Genomic DNA, 24541 nt, shown 5'->3' on the forward strand with positions numbered 1-24541 from the left:
AACCCGCCTTGCGATGGCACCGACCGGTGCGGGCGGCTCAGCCGGGAGTGTCGAAACCGGGCTGCTGGCACTGTCCTGTGAAGAAACGGAGTGGGGACTTCTCCTTTACAACTGGAGGTTTGGCAGGGACCAGTTTCTCCTTGGGTGCTTCCCCTGGTCTGCTTCTGTGTCCCAGACAACCGCCCGAACCAAGACTTACTGTCGCCGCCTCCCTCCAGCTGAGCTGCGTAGCTCATTTCTCAGTCTAGAGGAAGGATTTCCATTAGCATTTGTCAAAGCCGGGTTGGGGGATGAAACCAGACTTTGTAAGGGGAAGTCTGTGTTTACACAGCAGACCGTCCCGCCACCCTCGTCACGTCCCGGGGAGGTTCTGGACAAACGACTCTTGGTAGTTTTGTTTTTCTGTATCCCTTGTCACCGGAAGAATGCACACAAGTTTACAGTTTTGCATTGCATTTCTGAGGGGTTTGGGCCTCTTGGGCCCAGCTGTGGATGCCACAATAAGAACTTCTGGTTCCCAGCTTTTTCTATTCTGGCACTTGAGCGTCGAAGGGGAGATTTAGGAAAATAAATTGCATGTTGAGTGGGTTGAAGGAGACGGACTGGCCTTTCCAGGGCAAATGCTGACTCTTTGTGTTTTCTCTAGGGGGAAACTCGGCCGGTATCCTCCTTGGCCGGGAAAGGTGAGTGACTGGCGGACATCTGAAGTTGAGTTTGAGGAGGTGGAGAGTATAAGATGCAGTCCCTTGAATTCCTAACATTGAGTTTAACTGGGCCTATTTAAATAACATTGGAGAATTTTTTTTTCCTCCACTGTCAGTTTTTTTAGAAAAGGCAGTGTAATTTAAACCACGTCATTAAATCTACAGTATGTTATTGTTTCTTGAATCAGAGGTGGTTTGTGGAAAAGTCTTTTCATCCTGAAAATCCTTTCTAACTTGAATTTAGCTTTGCACATAAATCTAATAAATGGAGAAGAAAACAAATTTTCCAGTAAGAAAAATCTAAATGTAGGCTAGTGAAAAGTCAAAGTATTTTTGTCCCACTGAGTTTAAATCTTCTTTGCATTTTACCATATGTGCTGCTCCAGTGCATTGCAGAAGCTGGCATTCCACGTTTTGCACGAAGTGATCCTTCATAGCTTTCCAACCGATCTGTTTTTATATTCTTGTTTGGAGCCTAGGAAATGTCTTCAGACTCTTTGCAGTATGGCATTTTCAGTGTCTCGGTGTTGTCACTGTTACTTCATTGTCACTGTTGACCTGTCTGAACTCTTCCTGCACAGAGGTATTTTTAAGAGTGTTTTCTGCGTTTCTTCCATAATGACAGGGTCACATTACAGGAGGTAATGATGTTGGTCTGCTTTTAAAACAGGGCCGTTTTAGTAAAAGGGATATTGTATCTACTGAACACTGTGTTACATGACAGACACAGGGAACTTCTAGAATATTTGCACATTTCCACGTCTCAGTAGAAGAGTGCCAGATTTGGACATAAAATAGGCCCTGTGTTTGGTTTTGTTTTTTTAAGATGTATTTCTTTTGTGTTTTGTTTTTTCTTTCCCTTACCAACTTATAACTGTGGGGAAAAAAATTTGTTTTTCCCCCTTTTATTCCCTAGATTGTTAACCCACCCAAGGACTTAAAGAAACCACGTGGAAAGAAATGCTTCTTTGTAAAGTTTTTTGGAACAGAAGATCAGTGAGTAGTGCTCACCAAGAATTTCGCTTTCCCTTTGCTGTTTGGGCTTTGCCCCAGGTTGAAGCTGGTTGATTCTCGGGATCCTTGTTTAGTCTCATTGTAGTCCACAGAATGGCCATCATTCTGGCTTCATACCTAAATAAAAGGTGCTGTTCTTATCCCCGAGAAATTCTCTTGAGCAGCTATCCTGAGGCCGGTAACAATGGCAGTCAGGTGGGAAGTAGGGTTTGCCACCTTTTAAATATGATAATCTCATTGAGATCATTTCTCACGCTTGTTTTACCCGAACTCGGAACTCCACAGACAGTTCCATTATGAGGGTGTTTGGTTCTTTTTTAATGGCTGATTATCATTGTGGTTTAGGCATAAGGTAATGAATTATAATTATAAAAGTAATTGTTTGGTCTTGTTTTCGTGAAACTAGATGACTTGATTTAGCATTCTAACAGTAAAGCTTTTTAATCAGATTTGTCTCATATTTGAAATCAGAAGTATTGATTTGAGATTCTTTGATAGGCCATATAAGAAATCACTGTGGGGGTTCCCGGTTGTGGCTCAGTGGAAAATCTGACTAGCATCCATGAGGATGCAGGTTCCATCCCTGGCCTTGCTCATTGCGTTAAGGATCCGGCATTGCTGTGAGCTGTGGTGTAGGTCGAAGACAGTGGCTGGGATCCGGTGTGGCAGTGATGTGGGCCAGCAGCTACAGCTCCGATTTGACCCCTAGCCCGGGAACCTCTATATGCCGTGGGGACGGCCCTAAAAAGACAAAAAGAAAAAAAGAAAGAAATCACTGTGAAGGGAAGAAAATGTAATTGAGTTTCCAGTGATTTGTTTAGCTCTCATCTTAATTCCGTCAAGCTGATTACCTAGATGGTTTGATTTCTTTAAGTAGTTAGTTTTCTATTTATGGGTTTTTTTTTCTTCTTTTTAGGGCCATACCATGGTGCATGGAAGTTCCCAGGCTAGAGGTTCAGTAGGAGATACAGCTGCTGGCCACAGCTACAGCAGCGTGGGATCTGAACCTTGTCTGTGACCTACACCACAACTCACGGCAACACTGGATCCTTCACCCACTGAGTGAGGGCAGGGAAGCATCCTCATGGATCCTAGTCTGATTCATTTCTTCTGCTCCACAAGGGAACTCCTGTTTCTGTTTATGATTTTTATAGGAAAATGTTGTTTTGGGTTTGAAAAATATCTGTGGCTTTTCTGATAAATCCAACACTGATGGTTAAAATACACATTCTAGAAAGCGATATATAACATTCTGTGGGAAAATCTCTTACGGTCTTCTTTGCTGGCAAGTTTATGCATCAGAGGGCTCATCCTATTTAGAGTTTGCATGGCATGTCCCTTCAGCATGTACGTACACCAACATACGCAGCCCCAGTTCTTGTCACAAACCAATTTAGCTGCATTTTGGTGGCAATATTTCAAGGGAGTCGCTGGCCTGGAGCTGGGAGAGCCAGAAACAGTCTAGAAGAGAGAAGGTTCTGGCAATGCTATGGATTTCACAGGAAGATTGCCTGGATGCATAAAACAAATACTAATTTTGCAACCACACTGCGCATTGCTCGGCATAGAAGGGAGCTTCCAGAAAAGCAAATGTCATGGTCCTCATCTTCTAGGAACTCAAGGGGCAAGACATAAACCTTCCAGCTGGGATTGAGTGCAGAATGAGTGATGCATGGAATAAAGGCTTCTAGAATGAGAGATGAGTGGAGAACAGCTAGGTCAGAGAAGGCCGATGGAAGAGATGGGATTTGCATCAGACTAGAGGATGGATAGAGTTTGGATAGGCAGGAGTAGTAAGGGCTTTCCAGGCAGTGGGGCCACTGTGAGCTGCTGGCAGTTCAGTTGCGTGTGTGGACAGAGCGCCTTCCTGCCTGAGGTAAAGAACTTGTGCTTGGGGTGAACAGAGGCGACATAGTCAGCCTGGCTTGGGGGGCCAAAGTCTGAAACACAAAGGAGAACCCACAGAAAGCAGGCAGTTAGGTTACAGGAGGCTGGAAAGCCGTGATGTCTTCATGATAATTTTTTAAATGCTGGAAGGCTAGAGGGATAAGCCTTAGTCCCGGTGTATGTATGAGAAATACTGCGTGTGAGTAGGACCCAGAGTTGGATCTGAGTGAATCTCAGCACTCAGGCACTCAACCAGGCAAACCGGTGGAGCTGGTGAAAAGGATGTACCCACTGAACACACGAAACATGCGGTGGTGGTGGTGGTGATGTGATTTCTAACTGAAGTTCTTCGAGGAGATCTGTGAGCAAGTGGATACACGGCAACTTCTAGGCAATATCTTTAGCCTTTAAATCTCCTTGATAGAGTTCCATATTTAAAAAAAAAAAAACATTTAAAAATGAAGTCACCATAGGACTGACGTGTGAACTTTTTGTTGCTAAGCAGTTGCCTTAGTGAGAGGAAACAGAGGATAAGGATGTGCAGCACTTCTCCAAAGGGAGAAGGGTTCTTAGAGATCGGTGTTCAGACTTTATTTAGAATCTGTTTATTATCTGAGGGCGAAATCTCCAGATTGTTCGATAAACTTTGGTGAAGGAGCTCTGGATTTGTTACCAGCGTGGTGGGCGTTCAGATATCCGTGTCACTTGTCCTGTGATTTGAACTCTTGGACTTTTCTAAGCCTCTGTGTCCTCATCCACATGTGGGGATAACACTCCTTACCTGGTGGTTATGAAGAAGGAGCTTCACTTAATGGGTTGTGTTGGTTGGCATCGAGCAGGTATTCAGCAGACATCAGGTCAGGGTATAGATATGTTAAAAAAGGAAGTGAAACTGGTTAAGAGGCAGGCGGCTTTAAGTCAGAAAATGGGAGAGACAGACCCTGTGCTGGGTGGGGTGGGGTGGGGCAGGCCCTTGAAAAGAGTCCAAGATCCCTGAGGATGGCAGCCAGGTCCGCTCTTTTGACCTAAAAGACTTTGAACACAAAACATTACATTAGTCCACTTTTTTTGTTGGATTGGTTTTACTTGGTTTTTTAATTATTTTCTTTTTTTCTTATTTTTACATTGTTCCATCTTTATGTAAAAACTGCACTGTGCACTGTGCCTGGCCAGAAGCATGGTGTGCTGCATAGTCTGTCTTCCCAGTAGGATCTGGTGGAACCTGTCAGGAATGGAAACAGGGACGAAGGTGAAAGCATGGGCCTCTTTACTATGAAAGAGAAAGACTGAAAAAAGAACACGATCAGAATTGATGAAATAAAAAGTGACCTTAAAGAGATAAACACTGACTTGGCCATAAATCCTCAGATGTTTCGACAAGGGGCACTGTGAGTAGAATAAATGTGTGCTGGGGTTTAGAACATATATAAGGAGTATACTAGGCAAGACCTGTTGAAGAGCTAGTTTACACAGAAAATGCGACCAGGTGCCAGGTGAAAAGAGAAAGGGCTGCTCAGATGCAAGGTGTCTATGTACTCAAGTAACCTAGAAAAGTCTGTGGCTCGTGATTAGAAGCACAGCATCTCTGCATCTCTTTCTCTTTTCACCTGGCACCTGGTTGACCTACTTATCCTGCATCTGGCACCATGTAATGGTTGGAGAATTGAGCCAAGTGGGCTAGTGAGGGCCACTGCTCCAGTGTTGGACAGAGCCAGCAGTGTCCCTCTCCTTGAGCTGGCCAGGAGCGATCCTCGAGAGCAGAGCGCTGAGCAGCCCGTCCTCCAGGTGACTCCCTTCCTGGCAGAGGCAGTGGATCTAGGAACAGGTGTCATGCGCCGGAATCATAGAAACTGGCATAAAAAGAAGTGGCTGGCCATGTTGACGTTGGCAGTGCAGCTTGAGAGCCTCATCCAGCATTTGGGAATGTTTACAAGTTTTGGAAACAAATTTTCCATATCTGTCTTACCTGCAAGTCTTTGTTGATGTCTGTTTGATAATGGCTGCTTGAAATTGTTCGTGTCTTGTGGCTTTTTTTTGGGTTGGTTTGTGTGTTGATTTGCTGCCCCCGCCCCCAGTGTCTTGATTCCTGAATAGCTTAGATGTAAACCTGTAACACCTCAGTCATCCTCAGCCTGTTTCATTGGTTTAAGGGGGTGGGGAAGCCTAGAAATGATTTACTAAATACTACCCATCGAATCTTGATGGAGAGGCAGAGCCACATCTTCTGAGCCATCCTCGTTCTCACCTGTGACCTGTGCTTGCATGGGTGTACTCTCTCCTGCCTGCCCAGGTCATGGGGTCTGTGCAAAGTCACATGTTAGGGTGTTCTGGATGTTCCAAAGACTGGCTTCTTTAATGTCTACATGATCTGATTTTAATTTAAAGGGAAAGCGAGTCAGAATTAAGGAAATGCTTGAAAATGTGTGGTTTTTTTAATTCATTTTGAGCATGTCATCAGAGGGTACCTCTGGGAAGGGAAGTTAGGGGAAGTTTTCTGTTTCCAAATGACAACCACACATGGGAGGTATATCACTGCCCGGGTTAAGTTTGCCACTTCTGGCTGCCGTACAGCTGCAGTTCACGCTGGCAGCCACACAGCAGCCACCACCTGAGCAAACCTCTGCAAGGAAGTCATGGGGGAATGCTCTGGGCAGTCAGACAAGCCCATGTGCTACAGCAGAGGCTTTTATTGTTGATTTGTTGTCTTTTAAGAATTATAAATGTTTATGGTCTTCCCCCACCACTCCCATCAAGCTGTAAACCATTGAAACAGTTCCATTCATCCTCATCCCTCAGCCACCCGGTTTTTGGCCCAAGACATTCAATTACACTGGTTTCTTCTGGCACGTCCAGAGTTCCTGTCGTGGCTCAGCAGGAACGAATCTGATTAGCATCCATGAGGACACAGGTTCTATCCCTGGCCTCACTCCGTGGGTTTAAGGATCCAGCATTGCCGTGAGCTGTGGTGTGGGTCGCAGATGCAGCTCGGATCCGGCGTGATTGTGGCTGTGGCTGTGGCTGTGGCTGTGGCGTAGGCCAGTGACTACAGCTCCGACTCAACCCCTAGCCAGGGAACCTCCACATGCTGTGAGTGTGGCCTTAAAAAGACAAAAAAAATTTTCTTCTGGCATGTCCTTCCAGAGATACGGTATGAATGATCAGGAAGCTGCACGTTTCTTTTGCCTGTCTTTACACAGTGCTGGGATACTACACGCTGCTCTGTATCTTGCTGTTTTCAACTCAGCCAAGTATCTTGAGACCCTCCATTTCATTCTCTGTGATGACCTCACTGATTGCCGGTTAGCTTGTTTTCAGGCATTTACTTCTACAAACAATGTGTAATTAACTTCCTTGTATATAGAAGCAAAGGCAGTTCGTTAGACACAACTTCACTAAGCCTGATTTTTGTGACTTCCCAGCCCACAGCAAATTGGTTGGGAAAAGCACAGCTCCATCCCCTTTAAGAGGGAAATTACAAATTAAAGCTTATTTCAAGGAAAGAAACAGAATGGTCACTTTAAAAACATGCATTTGGGATTGGTGGCCTTTCTAGAGTGATTGGGATGCAGGTTCCCTCCCTGGCCCAGCACAGAGGCTTAAGAATTCAGCATTGCCACAGCTGCAGCCTAGGTCAAAACTGTGGCTCATATCTGATCCCTGACTTAGGAACTCTATATGCCACTGGGCGGCCTATATATATATATATATGAAAAAATTTAAAAACCATACATACAAGCGGAGTTCCCGTCGTGGCTCAGTGGTTAACGAATCTGACTAGGAACCATGAGGTTGTGGGTTCGATCCCTGGCCTCAATCAGTGGGTCAAAGATCCGGCATTGTCGTGACCTGTGGTGTAGGTTGCAGACGTGGCTTGGATCTGGATCTGGCGTTGTTGTGACTCTGGCATAGGCCAGTGGCAACAGCTCTGATTAGATCCCTAGCCTGGGAACCTCCATATGCTGTGGGAGCAGCCCTAGAAAAGACAGAAACAAAAATCAAAACGTACAAGCAGCAGCAACAAAAAGCCACTGCAGCCATTCAGTGTTTAACCCAAAGGCCAGCAATCTGCCCCCTGCCCCCACCCAAGGTATCTTTTCTTTTTTTTTTTTTTCTTTGCCTAGTTGGATTTGTTTCTGCTGCATCATGATGGGAACTCCTTTTTTTTTTTTTTTTTTTTTTTTTTGCCATGACCATGGCATGCAGCATTTCCCAGGCCAGGGATCAGACCCAAGCCGCGGTAGTGACAATACCAGATCTTTAAGCTGCTGTGCCACAAAGGAACTCCTGGAGAAAAAATTGTTGAGACGGCCGAAGTGAATTTCAATTTGTTTTGCTTTCAGGAGGTAATTGTCCTTGAGCTCAGGTGGGCTGACTTTTTATTTACTGTTCTTCTGATGTGGCAGGATGTGTCGCCAACAATAGGTTGATTTCTTTTTTTTTTTTTTTTTTTTGTCTTTTTTGTCTTTTTGCCATTTCTTGGGCCACTCTTGCGGCATATGGAGGTTCCCAGGCTAGGGGTCAAATCGGAGCTGTAGCCTCCGGCCTACAACACAGCCACCGCAACGTGGGATCTGAGCCACGTCTGCAACCTACACCACAGTTCATGGCAACACTGGAACCTTAAGCCACTGAGCAGGGCCAGGGATCGAACCCGCAACCTCATGGTTCCTCGTCGGTTTTGTTAACCACTGAGCCATGACGGGAACTCCTAGGTTGATTTCTTAAGTAGAAATCAACTTAGCATTAAACGTCACAAGAAATTAGCAAGAAATTCTTGATGTTTCTTGTATTTATTCTCTTGAAGTCATGTTTATACTGTCAGTCCTTTTCACCAACTATTGTTGCTTCTCACTCATGGTCGTAAGAGAGGACAGTCTCCATGTGGTCTCTCCACTGCCAGTGTGTATTTAGGATGGGTGAATTTTGACATTCCCGTTCTCCTGGCAGAAATCAATCATCCGCTTAGAGTTCTTCCGCAGAAACGTAGGCATGGACTTGATTGGTGCTTCTTCCACAGGAGTCCTCTCCTTTCTCCTCGCTCTAAACCAGCTGTCAGTGTGAGGGAGGAGGAGGGAGGCAGAGGTTGGGATTCTTGGCACCTCTTGTCCCATTCGTCTGATGCCAGGAATGTGTGTGGGTCTCAGCTTCTGACCTGACGTTCAGAGAAAGAGGCGGCCTCTCCTGAGGACTGGGGGTCTTTGAGCTTCATCCCTGACACTGGTGTCACCTCAGAGCTACCAGTTAATCTCCGAGTTTGGCTTGCTCTTCAGGGTGTCTGGCTTTTCATCTGGTTTCATCTGATTGCTCTGATGATCTGTCTCAGAAACAAGTCCTCTGATATGGGGTCAGAATTTTATGTTATTTATTTTGCTTTTTAAGGCTGCACCCGCAGCATATGGAAGTTCCCAGGCTCGGGGTCAAAGTGGAGCTGTAGCCACCAGCCTACACCACAGCAACGCCAGATCTGAGCCTCGGCTGCGGCCTACATCACAGCTCTCGGCAATGCCAGATCTTTAACCCACTGAGGAAGGCCAGGGATTGAACCTGAAACCTCATGGTTCCTAGTCGGATACGTTTCCTGTGCACCACAATGGGAACTCCTGGGGTCAGAATTTAATTTCATTTTTCCTCTCTATAGATAGGACCCATTGAGTCTGTTGTGTCAGACTTCAGACTCCACTAGAAAACTTTGAAACTTCACTAGCAAGGTACCTGCTTACCTCATCTCTTTGGAGCTTTATGCAGGAGACTAGCATCTGAGTTCCTGTTCGCTGTTGCCCCCTCTCTGGTCTTCTTTACCTGCAGATAATATGCCTGGTCCTGGTTTGCAGACAGATTTGCAGACTGCTGGTTCCAGAGGCTGTGTTTATACAGACCCATTAGCACAACCCCTTGAAGCACAGATGGAGGCCAGTTGCTCCAGAGTTGACACCTGATGGCTTTTTTTCGTTTTCACGTGCCATGCATTGATGATAGGAATTACAGTCAGAAGAGCACGCTCCTCTACCTTCAGCTGCAAGCAGAATCTTATTTTAAAAGCCTCCTTTGATGACTGTTGCCCTTGTTCCAAACCATGTGTCACATGTTTTGCGCCGTTGGGTAGCCATGGCTACAATCATTTATGAACAAATGTAGCCGTGGATACAATTATTTATGAACTGCAGATTTGTAAGAGCAGCAGATTTTTGAAGATGTTGTCTTTCTTTGGCCCTTTCTTTTTTTGGGGAGGGGTGGCACCCGCAGCATGTGGAGATTCCCGGGCTAGGGGTCCCTTTGGAGCTGTAGCCGCTGGCCTACACCACAGTCACAGCAACTTGGGATCTGAGCCGCATCTGTGACCTACACCACGGCTCATGGCAACACTGGATCCTTAACTCCCTGAGTGAGGCCAGGGATGGAACCTGCGTTCTCATGGGTACGACTTGGGTCCGTTAACCGCTGCTCCAGGACGGGCACTCCTGGCCCTTTCTTTAGCATCCCAGATTCTCAGTGAATTGACAAGTCATCGGTCTGGCTCAGGTTGTTGATGGGCAGTGATGCTGCTGTGGTTGACCATGCTTCCAGGTGCCCTGACCTGTCCCCTGGGATCCACGTGGGGCCAGCTGTGCTGTGATGAGAGTGGGGGAGCATCTTCAGGTTTCCTCTGCCTTGAGCAGTGGCAGGGTGTGTGTGGTTCAACATGGAAGGCTGGCGAATGAGAGTGGAGATAAGCTCCTATCGAGTGATTTTTTTTGGGGGGGTTGGGGGAAAGATGCTGATTGGGGTGGTGGCTGTTTGACTTGTTTTGAGAAAACATACTTTTAGGCTCAAAAAAGAGTTTGGGGTGTTTAGTGGCATGTTTTGGAAAAATGGCAAGCCTGTTTCAAAGTCCAGTTAAACCAAACGGATCTCCGCTTTCTGCTGGGGTGAGGTCTTTGGTACCGGTTGGCATAGGCACTGGGGATCATGTCCTTTCTCCGTGTGTTTGCTGCCAGTGCCTGGATCAAAGTGGAACAGCTAAAGCCGTATCATGCCCATAAGGAGGAGATGATCAAGATTAACAAGGGAAAACGATTCCAGCAAGCCGTGGACGCCGTAGAGGAGTTCCTCAGGAGAGCCAAAGGGAAAGACCAGGTGAGAGACCACCGTCCTCACTGGATGGCGACTCCAGAGTGGTTATTTTTGCCTAGTAACTAACAGGTGAAATGTCACCCGAACCCGAAACTCTATTCTTACGAAATGCCAGTGGAGAACGAGCTACTTCAATTCTAAGGTATCAGCGTTTTGCTGATCAACTTGAAACTGCATGCATGTGGCTGACCTTTCTGGAGTAGATTGTGGCTCTTAGGAACATCGCTTGGGCCCAGGAGAAGTATCTCAGCTTTTGAATACAGCTCAGGCCTTCTCCCTTTTATAGCGTGGAGACGAGGAGCACGGCCTCTGGGTCTAAGTCCAGTTTGGGGACTCTGGGCAAGGGACTTGAATTTTTTTTTTTTTAATTCCACTCCCGTAAATGTAAGTGGAGATGACAGCAGAGCCTCCTGGGTAGGGTTGTTGTGTGGATAACGCATGAAAAGCACTTACCACAGGGCGCGGCTCGTGTACATAACAGTAGTCATGGTGGCGGCTGTTGCGGTGGTTATCTTTATTATTATTAAACTTTCAGACATCATCCCACAATTCTGCTGATGACAAGAATCGGCGTAATTCCAGTGAGGAGAGAAGTAGGCCCAACTCAGGTGATGAGAAGCGCAAGCTTAGCCTGTCTGAAGGGAAGGTGAAGAAGAACATGGGAGAAGGAAAGAAGAGGGTGTCTTCAGGCTCCTCAGAGAGAGGCTCCAAGTCCCCTCTGAAAAGAGCCCAAGAGCAGAGTCCCCGGAAGCGGGGTCGGCCCCCAAAGGATGAGAAGGTTTGTTTCATCTCTGTAGCTTCTGGGCTGAGTGGCCGTCTTTGGTAAATGGCAGAGCTGAGGGCTGTGATCTGCTTCAGCTCCCTGACCGGACGGACGTGCAGGCCTGTGCCCTGTGCCGCCCTGAAGGCTTCTGCAGGCCGAGGGTGGGCCACAGCCTGGATACACAGGTGTGACGTAGGAACCTGAGCAGCCTGGGTACACAGGCGTGACGTAGGAACACGGGGCTCGAGTGTTCAACTGGACGAGAAGGGCCCACCTGAGCCCACGTACAGGGGCTGGCACCAGAAGGGGCTGAGCGAGAAAGAAGGGCAGCCTTCCGTTGCCACTGGGCACAGCCCACGTGGGCTTGCTGTCGGTGTGTGGTCTCAGCGCTGGTAGAGGTCAGGAAGGGCCGCGGACAGGGGAAGATCTGTTGTCACGAGCTCGTGGAGAGCCTTGAGCTGTTGGTAAGTAGAGTTATACTATTGGGGGGCCAATAGGGGGCCATGCAGGTGTTTGAGCTGGATGTGCAGGTGGCAGCTGCACTGACTTGTGTGTCAGGGATCGTGGCGGGCAGAGAAGAAAGGCTCAAGCCAGCGAGGAGGGTGAGCTCAGGTGTGAGCTCCCCTTGAGGGGATAGCAAATGCCGGCAGGACCCATGTGGGTGGCACTTCAGAGGACAAGGGTGTCAGATATGGGAACTGGTTACCGCTCGGGAATGCGTGAGAAAAGGAGCAGGGGTGTGACTTCGGGTTTGTGCCTGGGCAACAGGGATCGCCTCACGCCATCCTCCAGGGGAGGAGGACCGGTTCTGCTCTGTGGGTGATGCGTTTGGTGTGATGTCTAGACCACCAGCGCAGCTTCTAGTAACATCAGAATGGAAATGTAGGTGTGGGGAGCCAGATATTAGCGAGGACGTTGGATCCATGAGAGCACATGGAGTTGTCTTCCGGGCAGGCAGGGAGAGAGAAGGGGAAGGGCAGATGTTGACTTCTCAGAGCCACCGGCCGTGCTGGGGGCTGGAGGAAGTGGACAGAGCCGGCACAGTGAAGTCAAGCAGGAGTTCCATACCGCTCCCCTTCCCCAAAAGACATGCGGCGAGCCTTAGAAGCCATGGGAGGAACATTTGAGACAAGGAGGTTCACCTGTCAAAACACGGGAAAATTGTAAGAGCAGGAAGGGCTTGGAAGCCGGATGGCTGGCCCAGGCAGCGGCATGGCGAGGCCGTGATGAAACCCGAGAGGTCAGATCAAGACGTGCACATGGAGACACGAGCAAGACTAGGCGGGGCAGGGGAGAGCAGGCTCCAGGAGGTTGAGCTAAGGGCCATAGGAGTGCCTGCGGCTGGCTGGCTGGGAAGGCAGGCCACGCTCCCCCCCACCCCACCCCACCCCATCCCACCCCCGTTCCAGCCAACTTTTGCCAGATCGTCTGGTTTTTTTCAAGAGAAGCTGGAAATACAGATTTTTTTTTTTTTTTTTTTAGTGAAATGTTCCAATTTTAAATGTTAGAAGCTAATTCAAATTTTTGAAACACTTTTAGGTCCAAAGGAGCATCTCTCTGGACTAGATTCAGCCTCTCAGCTGCCACTGTGCAACCTCTGCGTTAGAGAAGGTCCTTCTGCTGCTAAATGACCTAAGACAGAGAGTAGATGTAGCGGTGGGGACAGCCCAGGTGACCTTGAGCTCAGGGAGCCTCCAGCCAAAGGTGGAGAAAGTTCAGAAACTGCTGGGTGCAGTGTGTGAAGAACTTTTCAGGGGAATTGCTCTGAGTTGATCCGGTCGAATTGATATCCTGGGGGCCCAAAGGAATCTGGGCTGTCAGGTTTTCTCTTCTCCAAATAAGTGTTGTCTGGTGTCTTAAGCCGTGGATCTCGCCAACTGCTGTGCGCGCCCTGGGGAAAAGCGCCTTCTTTTTGGATAAAGGGAAGTATAAAGGAGAGGTTAGGAGGAGGGTCTTGACTTTGAATTGTGACTCCACGACTTGCTACAGCTGTGCAACCTTGGCCAACTACATTTGCCTCAGTTTCCTTGTCTGATCCCAGGGGAATAACAATACCTGCCTCTTAGGTTTGTTTTAAGAATTAACTGAAAAGCACAAGCAGAGCACTTAGGACTGTGCCTGTGATGCCACATGTTGGAGGAGCATTTGTACGTTTATTTTTTTTGACAGTAGCCTGTTGGGCAGGGAGAAGATGGTGGTTTCAGTGCCACCCCAGGGGCCACTGCCAGGCTGGCTGGTAGGGACTCGTTGTACAAGAGTGTGTGTTGCTGTAGTAATTGTCATTTGGCCAGTGAGCTCCTCTCAGAAACAGGGCGCAGGATGCTAGCTGATACCTGGGCGTGGCCCCGGGTGCTTGCCTTTCTGGGTTGTAATCCTCTGTCCCCTGAGGGGTAACAGAACAGGCTGACCTCGATGGCAGGGATGCTAGTTACGTCCATGGGCAGGCCAAGGCGGGCCGTGTGTAGATTCCATGTGGGAGCCGTGCTGAGGGGTACACACTCGCCCGCTCTCTGGGGCTCTTACTCTGAGGACTGCAGCTCTGGGCACCAGTCACTGGGACAGGACAGACCTGCCCCTTGGCTCTCCCACAATCCAGACTCGTGCAGAGAGCAAGGATTCAGGAGTTGAGGCTTTTGGTTAGTGCTGGACGGAGAGCTGTGCTCTCGCCTGACTGATTCCGTGGTCGTGGCCTTAGACAAGTCCCTGGGGTGGTGACCATTTCCATTTAAATTAACTTGCACTATTATTCCCAACTAAAACAAATAGAAAATTTTTTTAAAAATAGTTTACATTAAACCCAATTCCAAACCCAGTTTTCAGTCACACTAGCCACACAGCAGGTTCTCCATAGTGACATGTGACTAGTGGCTCTTGTACTAGACAGAGCAGATATAGAACATGTCTTTTGTGACAGAAACTTCTTGGGGACAGTACTGCATCGGGCCTCTTTTTTATAAAGCATCTTCACCGTAGGCCAGGTGTCCAGAGACAAAGCCCTGCAGCTGGTCCGCTCTTGCCCTCTGCCACAGATGTGACCTCATGTCCCTCTTGCCAGTTGCTGCCCTCCAGCTGCGGTGGCCCTCCCGACATTTCCACTTGGCCGTCCAAAGGGAGAGCTCAATATGTACCCCCACCCAAGCTCTTGACTCCCCCACCCGCACCACTCCTTCTCTCTGGGGAGAGAGCAGGCTTTTGGCTGCTGACCGCCCCGGGTTCTAATTCTGGCTTTGTTACTTAGCAGCTATAAAATGTTGGACAGATCTCCTCATCCTGCCATGTGGCTTTCTTAGTTTTTTTGAGATGTGGTGGATTCCTTCCGGAGCCAGTATGTCTTCATGGTGTTCTTTATTCCCCAGAGGCATTTTCTCTGTGCCCTGCTGACCACACTACAGACCATAGTCCAGTTTTCCAGTTACCTCCATCCCTGTGATATTTTGTTTAACACAGGAAGACATTTGTTATTTCAAGAGCAGAGCAGAAAAAGGCTCACCGTGTTGACAAGGACGTACCCTGTTTCTCCCAGGGGACAGTCATCAGAGCCGTGCCTGGGGAGACCATGGAGCGGCGAGGGCTGGTTCGGGGCAGAGAATGACTAGAGGAAGCAGAGCAGTGAAGAGGTGCTCCCTGACCTAGGCAGGAAGCCATCCGCGCCTGAGGTGCCCCAGCGTTGTGACGCTCTGCCTTTCCTTCCGCAGGATCTCACCATCCCTGAGTCTAGTACTGTGAAGGGGGTGATGGCCGGACCCATGGCTGCATTCAAATGGCAGCCGACCGTCAGCGAGGTAATGTGCCCTCCTTTGGGCCGGGACGAGCTCAGCCTCCAGCTGGTCTCTCAGCCTGTGTGGTGTGCTTTTCCTTCCTCCCCTTGTCTTGCGTATGATACTTTCTTTTTAACCTCAAAACGGTACAAAATTTATGAGGTGAGTGAGTTCCCATTGTGGCTCAGTGGGTTAAGAACCCAACTAGTATCCACGAGGATGCAGGTTTGATCCCTGACCTCGCTTAGTGGGTTAAGGATCCTTTGTTGCCACAAGCTGCAGTGTAGGTTGCAGACACAGCTCGGATCTGGCTTTGCTGTGGCTGTGGCTTGGATTCAACCCCTAGCCTGGGAACGTGCATATGCTGCAAGTGTGACCCTAAAAAGTAAAAAACAAACAAACAACCTCAAAAAAAAGTGTATGAGGTGAAAAAGAAAAAGCACAGGTTTCCATTCTCGGGGTGCTCTCTCTTAAGTTTGGTGTAACTCACTCCAGACCCATGGTGCATCCATTTAACCGTCGTTTATATAATCGCATGCCCATGTGCAGTGTTACTGTGGGGAGTAGTGTTGGTTTTCACAAAAGTGGGAGCATTCTGCAAATTTTTCCACTTACAGACTTTTTTTTTTGGCCTTTCCTGGGGCCGCTCCCGCAGCATATGGAGGTTCCCAGGCTAGGGGTCGAATCGGAGCTGTAGCTGCCGGCCTGTGCCAGAGCCACAGCAACGCGGGATCCGAGCCGCATCTGCAACCTACACCACAGCTCACGGCAACGCCGGATCATTAACCCACTGAACAAGGCCAGGGATCGAACCTGCAACCTCATGGTTCCCAGTTGGATTCGTTAACCACTGCGCCACGACCGGAACTCCTCTTACAGACTTCTTACACACCCTTTTACTGTGTATACAGCTGTGCCATTTGGTGGCTGTACACTACCTTATCCTTGGTTTTGGTGGCTGCACTATTCCCTTGTTGCTGAGCCTGCTTAGGAGAAGCCCTTGAAAGTCCTACAGTTGCTGGCCCCTCGTTGCTGTTAATACCGACCTCGATCCCAATCAGTCAGTAGGCACAAGTGGGCCAAAACCCTGACATTGAAAGAGTCCTGAGAATTTGGCTTGGTCTGCTGGGTCTACCAAAGTAGTGAATGCTGGCTTTAAAAATACTAGTGTATTGGAGTACCCCTTGTGGTGCAGCAGAAATGAATCTGAGGAGGAACCATGAGGTTGCGGGTTCAATCCCTGACCTCACTCAGTTGAGTTAAGGATCCGGTGTTGCTGTAAGCTATGATGCAGCTTCGATCCCGAGTTGTTGTGGTTGTGGCGTAGGCCTCCAATTGGCCCCCTAGCCTGGGACCCTCCATATGCCACAGGTGCGCCCCCCCCCCAAAAAAATGGTATGTTTTTTAAACATTTTTTCCACAACGTTTGGGAGTAATTTATATACCAGCCTAGTAGAAACATCCATTCCTTCCCTCTTGAAGCCAGCTTGCTTCCAGTTGGAAGGGGCCTTGTTTATAAAAGGCTTAGACTAGCGGTGGGAGAAAAGTTTGCAAACAGTTGTAAGAGTGAGCCCAGCTCCCAGAGATGTTTCAGCCAGAGGGGAGGCTGATTCTCGGGTAGAAGCGAGTGACTTTCAGTGGAAGGTAATTTATTTATCCTTTTCTGGTTTCAGCCAGTTAAAGACGCAGACCCTCATTTCCATCACTTCCTGCTCAGCCAAACCGAGAAGGTGAGTTGTTCTTGGAGCTTCTTGGTCCTTGGTCAGGGGTTGGTCTGAGGGGAGAGTGCTGTTCTGTTGGAACCTCATCCTAGTCTAAAAAGTTAGGCCCGGATCTAACTGTGGTGCACCAGATCGGCAGTGTTTTGGGAGCGCTAGAACACAGGTTCAGTCCCCAGCCAGGCACACCGGGTTAAGGATCCAGTGTTTCCACAGCCGTTGCTAAGGTTTTGTCTGCAAATCTGATCCCCGGCCTGGGAACTCCACATGACGCTAGGTGGCCAAAAAAAATTTTTTTTTATTTAAAAATAAAAAAATAGGGGAGTTCCCGTCGTGGCTCAGTGGTTAACGAATCCGACTAGGAACCATGAGGTTGTGGGTTTGTTTCCTGGCCTCGCTCAGGTTAAGGATGCAGCATTGCTGTGAACTGTGGTGTAGGCCACAGATGCGGCTTGGATCCTGAGTTGCTGTGGCTGTGGCATAGGCTGGTGGCTACAGCTCCAATTAGACCACTAGCCTGGGAACCTCCATATGCTGCAGGTGCAGCCTAAAAAAAGACAAGCCAAAAAAAAAAAATTTTTTTTTAAATATATATATACTAATTAATTAATTAATTAAAAGTTAGGCCCTGCTTTTACTGCTGCCCTGAGCAGCTACTTAAATAGTTACAATTAAGAAGTTACCTGGAAGGGGTACCCTTCATGGCTCAGCGGTTAACAAACCCAACTGGGATCCATGGGGACTCAGGTTCAATCCCTGGTCTTACTCAGCTGGTTAAGGATCCGGTGTTGCCTTGAGCTGTGGTGTAGGTCACAGACACAGCTCAGTTCCCGCATTGCTGTGGCTTTGGTGTAGGCCAGCAGCTGTAGCTCTGATTTGACCCATAGCCTGGCAACTTCCATATGCTGTGGGTATGGCCCTGAAAAAAAAAAGTCACATAGGGGATCAAGCATTGTTAAAATTAAGAATGAACCTCCAGGGAGTTCCCGTGATGGCTCAGTGGGTTAAGGACCCAGCACTGTGTCAATGGGAGGACGCAGGTTTGATCCCTGGCCTGACTTGGGGCTAAGGATCCTGCATTGCCATAAGCTGTGGTCCCAGATGTGTAAGTCGAAGATGTGGCTTGGGTCTGGTGTTGCCATAGCCTCAGCTGCAGCTCCAATTTGACCCCTAGCTCAGGAACTTCCATGTGCCACAGGTGCAGCATTTAAAAAAAAAAAAGAAAAGGGGGAGTTCCAGTCGTGACTCAGTGGTTAACGAATCCAATTAGGAACCATAAGGTTTCGGGTTCAATCCCTGGCCTCACTCAGTGGGTTAAGGATCCGATTGCCATGAGCTATGGTGTAGGTCACAGACACGGCTCTGATCCCGCTTTGCTGTGCCTCTGGCGTAGGCTGGCGGCTACAGCTCCAGTTAGACCCCTAGCCTGGGAACCTCCATATGCTGCAGGTGCAGCCCTAGGAAAAAGGCAAAAAGACAAGAAAAAAAGAAGAAAGAGGAGTTCTCATTGTGGTGCAGTGGAAATGAATCCAACTAGCATCCATGAAGACGCAGGTTTGCTCTCTGGCCTCACTCAGTGGGTTGGGGATCCAGCGTTGCCATGAGCTGTGGTGTAGGTCGTAGGCATGGCTCAGATCCCACATTGCTATGGCTGCGTTGTGGGCCAGCAGCTGTAGCTTCAGTTCGACCCCTACCCTGGGAACTTCCACGTGCTGTGTGTGGGGTCCTAAAGAGAAAAAAAAAAAAAAAAAGAAAGAAAGAATGAGCTCCCCCCAAAAGCTTTTAAAACTTAAGTGGCTGTGTGGTTGAGGCATTGGCGGTTGCCTTCAAAGTCCTGAGCTGACATCCGACCTCAGAAGCTGTTGACCGCCTGTGAGGTCTCCAGTACTGCTGGGTGGAGCCCGGGGGATGTGGAGGGAGAGAGTCCCCAGGTGTCTGCAAGGCCATGGATTAGGCTGAGCCCTGAGAGGATCTGCTGATAGCTGATAGCACGTCACTTCAGAGTTGGACAGATCTGGATTCCAAGCCCAGTTACACTGACCAGGTCTGTAATTCTGGGCACGTGACCTAACACCTCTGATTTTCAACAGCAGCAGCAGCAGAGGACCCTGCAGAGCTGCATGAGAACTGCATGAGGTGATGCGTATGAACTTTTAACATAGCGTTTAGAGTTCAGTAAAATCGGACAGCAGATCAGTTTTTGACATTAACATCTTGCTTTAGGCCTAATCTTGATAGGGAAGTCGTGATGAAGACTAGTTAAATGTTAAGTTTAATAAGTGGTTTTTTCACTCCCTCTTCATTAGCCAGCTGTCTGTTACCAGGCAATCACAAAGAAGTTGAAAATATGTGAAGAGGTACGTAGGTTTCAAGCCTCCTCACTTTTATTTTCCCAGGGCCTGGCATGGGCAGGCTGCGCTGACGACTTGTGCTTCCTTCCCCTAGGAGACGGGGTCCACCTCCATCCAGGCAGCAGACAGCACGGCTGTGAATGGCAGCATCACACCCACAGACAAAAAGTAGGACCTTCGACGAAAAGGCTTCCTGTGGCCCTTGTTCTGCCGGGGCTGGGAGGTGACCTCAGGGGGGATCGTCAAGGGTTGTGTCCCAGCCATTGTTGGAATTAAGTGGAAAGAGGGCGGAAAGTTGTCATTCTTAATGATTTGCCTGGGAGTAATTGGACTTGTGGAGACAGCAGCAGCCCCATAACCATACAGCAGGCTTGGCTTCACCGTCACTGGTGAGTCTCCAGGCAGGGAACACGCGGGGCAGACGTGCCTGTGCCTCAGAACCACCTGGAAGGCCCGGTTGCTGGGCTCCACCCTCAGTGTGTCTTGGTCAGTAGGTCTGGAGCGGACACATTCCCAGAGGAGCTGCTGCGGCTGCTCGTCAGGAGACCGCGCTTTGAGAACCACTGGTTTAGTAGGCCCGTGATGAAAACCCCTGACCTTGGCCCTGGTGGGGGCAGCTGGGGCTGAGAGATGAAGAAAGCCCGTTACTCTGCCTTCCCCGCTCTCCCTGCTGTTGCCTCCCGGCCCTTCCTGTGCACCTGCCTGCTGCCCTCCACCCCACCCAGACAGGCAGGGGAGCCCTAACTGTGGTCCCCTGGCCTTAGCCCGCATCCACACTCATCTTTGCCTCGATCCTGACAGCCAGCTGTGGTGCACAGTCATGCTGATGGCAGAGGCTCTTGAAGAAGGCGCGTTCTCCAAGCAACGTGGCCAAGGGTGGCTTTCCCAGCCTTACTGTCTCCAGGGTTCTCTCTCAGACTGAAAACAGTGTGTCTTTTACTTTACTCATGAATTGTGTGCTGTTGAAATCACTCGTTCATCCAGTTACGTTTGGTGAACGTCCTTTGTAGAGTAAAGGAGACAGAGGCATGTAGTGTGCAAATGAAAAGGGGGATGGGTGTTGCCCATTAAATTAATGAAGATTGTAATGATTTTTTTTCTTAAGTCCATTTCCAGAGCAAGGGGAGAATCTAGTATTTTCCCCCTTTAGTTAAACCCTTTTTTTATTGTTGTTGTTGTTTTGCTTTTTAGGGCCACTCCCACAGCATATGGAAGTTCCCAGGCTAGGGATCCAATCAGAGCTACAGCTGCCAGCCTACACCACAGCCGCAGCCACATCCAAGCCACATCTGCAACCTGCGCCACAGCTCACGGCAACACCAGATCCTTAACCCACTGAGCGAGGCCAAGGAGCCAACCCGAATCCTCATGGATCCTAGTCAGGTTCATTAACTGCTGAGCCACGAAAGGAACTCCCTGGTCAAAACCTTTTTTTGTTTTTTGGGGTTTTTTTTTTTTTTTGTCTTTTTGCCTTTTCTAGGGCCGCTCCTGCGGCACATGGAGGTTCCCAGGCTCGGAGTCTAATCAAAGCTATAGCCGCCAGCTTGCACCACAGCCACAGCAACACAGGATCCGAGCCACATCTGTAACCTCCGTCACAGCTCATGGCAATGCCAGATCCTTAACCCACTGAGCAAGGCAAGGGATTGAACCTGCAACCTCATGGTTCCTAGTCAGATTCGTTAACCACTGAGCCACGACGGGAACTCCAAAACCTTTTTTTTTTTCTTTTTTTTTTTTTTTTTTGTCTTTTTGCCATTTCTTTGGGCCACTCCCGCGGCATATGGAGGTTCCCAGGCTAGGGGTCGAATCGGAGCTGTAGCCACCGGCCTACGCCAGAGCCACAGCAACGCGGGATCCGAGCCGCGTCTGCAACCTACACCACAGCTCACGGCAACGCCGGTTCGTTAACCCACTGAGCAAGGGCAGGGACCGAACCCGCAACCTCATGGTTCCTAGTCGGGTTCGTTAACCACTGCGCCACGACGGGAACTCCCCAAAACCTTTTTTAACATGAGTGTCAAGTTGCCTATAGAGCAGAGCTGCTACATCGTACCCAGTCCACCTGGTGGACATTTGCTGTCTTGCCTCAAGAACACCATGAGGGACTGTCAGGTGCCATGTTAAAAACGCTTCCGCTTCATCCCCAGGTCTGTTGGGTGACCTGGAACACCAAAGAAAGGAAAGAATTCGTCTGTCGTGATTTAGAGTCATAGGGGAAACTTGCACTACCCAGGTGACAAAAGACCTATGAATGACAAGATACCTTCTTGTTTTTAAGCCTCACCTCGAAACTTAATTCCCAGGGGTGCCATTTGGTGAGGAAAGTGGTGGGTTCCATTTCCAGCCTTTGAGTCACATGATTCAAAGCAGGCTGGACCATTGTGTGCGAGTGCCTCTTCACCAGGGGTGGCAGGGGGGACCTCTGAGTGCAAGAGCCAGTGTGCAAAGGTGAGTGTGGCTGTGGCTCCCAGGAGACGGAAAATGCTGAAAGTTCAGATAGCACAGGTCAGAGTAGAGATGCGGCAGAGGCTGTTAGAGCTACGAGAAACATGAGCTGAAAATAGGAGCATGAGGTAATAAATGAAGAAAGAGACATTGTTTCGCAAGGAGAGAAGTGCAGGAACCAAGAAAAGATGTTTGGGCAAGACGAAATCATCTGTAGAAGCATGTAGGCAGAGCACTAGCAACCAGTAGTCGCCACGTACCAGGGGTCGCAGGGACAAGATAAAGGTAAGCAGGATGTATTGTCCACCTGAATGCTTTAGTCGCAGAAGCATCATAACGGGCCTTCCATTAGAAAGCGGTGGAGAGGCCTTCCCGTCGTGGCGCAGCAAAAAGGAATCCAGCTAGGAACCATGAGGTTGCAGGTTCAATCCCTCGCCTCACTCAGTGGGTTAAGAATCCAGCATTTCTGTGAGCTGTGGTTTAGGTTGCAGATGTGGCTTGGATGTGGCGTTGCTGTGACTGGTGCAGGCCGGCAGCTGTAGCTCCGATTTGACCCCTAGCCTGGGAATCTCTGTATGCCACGGGTTCAGCCCTAAAAAGCAAAAGAAAAAGAAGGTGGTGGTGGAGACCAGTAACAGGGAGAGGTTCGGGTGGAGAATCCTTACTCCGGGAGAGACGGATTCCAGAGCTTTGAGGAAGCAGGGAAGGCCTGTCCCTGGTGACAGCAAGGAGTGTACACAGGCAATGCAGGGCGTGGGGCCAGAACGGGAGGTGAGCTGGTCCTTCTAGGACCCTGACTCCTGCCAACTCCACAGTACTGTTGCTGTTACTTGTCCTGCGTCTGATGTGCTTTAAATTGGTATCTGAAGGCCTAGGACTCAAGGTGGCTGATCAGGAACTATTGGAAGAGCCGTGATAAATGTCTGCTTTCTCGCATTGTAAGCTCAGACCCTCTGTCAAAGCAACAAGGAAATGGTTTAGAAAACTCATAAACCATGAGTCATGCACCTTCCGGTGGCGTAGAGGGTTTAGAAATGCCTTCTTGAACAGAGGCGTGACAAGAAAAGGTGCACTCTGCCTGTACTACCACTGGCTCTGCGGTCATGCCAGGCACCCAAGAGCAGTGTTCCCTAGTGGTCTGAGGTGAGGCTTCAGCCCCCAGGTTTCTGAGGGGGCCGAGACTGTGTGGCTTTCATTCATTCATTCATTTGCTGTCCCCCCGCCGACTTTGAACTGATTGGTCTCTCTCTCTCTTTCAGGATAGGATTTTTGGGTCTTGGCCTCATGGGAAGTGGCATCGTCTCCAACTTGTTGAAAATGGGTCACACAGTGACTGTCTGGAACAGGACCGCAGAGAAAGTAAGCATTCACAGCGGTGCTCGGCGGGCAGGAGGGATGGAGCCTTGACTCTTGGAGTTGGGTTAGCTCGGGATGGGATCCTCCCTGCTGTCTCTGCTCCGAGTTATGCAGGCAGTGGGGGGGAAGCCCAAGCTCTCAGGCAGGTAGAGAACGCTTGACTCGGTAGATTGAAGAATTGAATTTTAAAGTTATTTCACTTAAGCAGGCCTCTGTGGATGGTGGCTACTGCATGGAACAGTCAAGACGCCTGTGGCATGTGGAAGTTCCTAGGCCAGGGGTTGAATCGGAGCTGCAGGCCCAGGCCTACGCCACAGCCACAGCCACAGCCACAGCCGTCCAGGATCCAAGCCGCACGGGTGACATACACCATAGCTGATCACAGTGCTGGATCCTTAACCCGCTGAGCGAGGCCAGGGACCAGAACCTTCATCCTCATGAATACTAGTTGGGTTCTTAACCCGCTGAGCTACAACAGGAACCCCTTAGGAGTTCTTAATTTAAGGTGGCCCACAGCTCCAAGGGGTCCGTGCCTGCCCTGAAATGGAATTCCAAGTAAAGGAGAGAGGCCATGACTCCCATCAAATTCTCATCCAGGAAAAAATGGAGAACTGTAGTCTGAGTACTAGAAAATTAAAGCACTGTGCTTGCCAGGAACAAAGAAAGAGACCAAGAAGCGACCAACCACTTGAACAAGGAGGCTGAGCATGTGTTTGTGAAATGATGAGGTGAGCGTCCCATACATGCAGCGAGTTGAGAGCCAAAATGAAGGATGATTTGAATTAAAATGTTCTAGGCAGAGTAAGAAATTCACTTTGCTGAAACGGTCATTTTCAAGAGTGATAAGGAAGTGCTTGGAGAGTTGAGGGACCCTGGGAGAAAGGACCTTGACGGCCGTGCAAAGAGATGTGGGCTCGAGTGCCGGGCATTGGGTCAGCGGTGTGGGACCTAGGCCAAGAGTGAGGTCTTAGAGGCCCTATCAGCAGGATGTGTTGTGACTCAAAAGTCCAGCATAACCAGGAACTCTGGACATGCCTAGTTGCAGAATATCACAAGAATCCAAGGGTTTGCATTATAAAGTGTGTTACCTTTTAATAGAAGTTTGATAGAAGTTACCTTTTTGATAGAAGTTGATCAGGAGTTCCCGTCGTGGCCCAGTGGGAACGAATCCGACTAGTATCCATGAGGATGCGGATTCAATCCCTGGCCTCCATCAGTGGGTCAGAGACATGGTCTCATCATGAGCTGCGCTGTAAGTCGCTGACACAGCTTTGATCCCACATGGCTGTGGCTGTGGCCGGAAGCGGTAGCTTCGATTTGACCCCTAGCCTGGGAACTTCTATATGCCGTGATTGCGGCCCTAAAAAGCAAAAAAAAAAAAAAAAAAAAAAATACCCCTGGTCATGCTGTTTTCTTGATTGGAAAGCCTAAG

The 24541-nt window shown here is 49.1% G+C and overlaps 1 protein-coding gene across 2 annotated transcripts in view; it reads left to right on the forward strand.

The window, feature by feature from the left end:
• The window catches only part of GLYR1 (glyoxylate reductase 1 homolog), a 38136-nt gene that overhangs the window by 518 nt on the left and 13077 nt on the right, over nt 1-24541 (forward strand). For both annotated transcript variants that reach the window (XM_003354620.4, XM_013995678.2), the window contains exons 2-10: nt 647-683; nt 1621-1700; nt 10580-10718; nt 11251-11493; nt 15174-15260; nt 16910-16966; nt 19261-19311; nt 19400-19473; nt 23013-23112. In XM_003354620.4, coding sequence (XP_003354668.3) covers nt 647-683; nt 1621-1700; nt 10580-10718; nt 11251-11493; nt 15174-15260; nt 16910-16966; nt 19261-19311; nt 19400-19473; nt 23013-23112 — 868 coding nt within the window. The remainder of the gene's footprint in view (nt 1-646; nt 684-1620; nt 1701-10579; nt 10719-11250; nt 11494-15173; nt 15261-16909; nt 16967-19260; nt 19312-19399; nt 19474-23012; nt 23113-24541) is intronic.

This window comes from Sus scrofa, chromosome 3 (genome assembly GCF_000003025.6).
Source record: "Sus scrofa isolate TJ Tabasco breed Duroc chromosome 3, Sscrofa11.1, whole genome shotgun sequence".
In the NCBI taxonomy this organism is placed as follows: Eukaryota; Metazoa; Chordata; class Mammalia; order Artiodactyla; family Suidae; genus Sus; species Sus scrofa.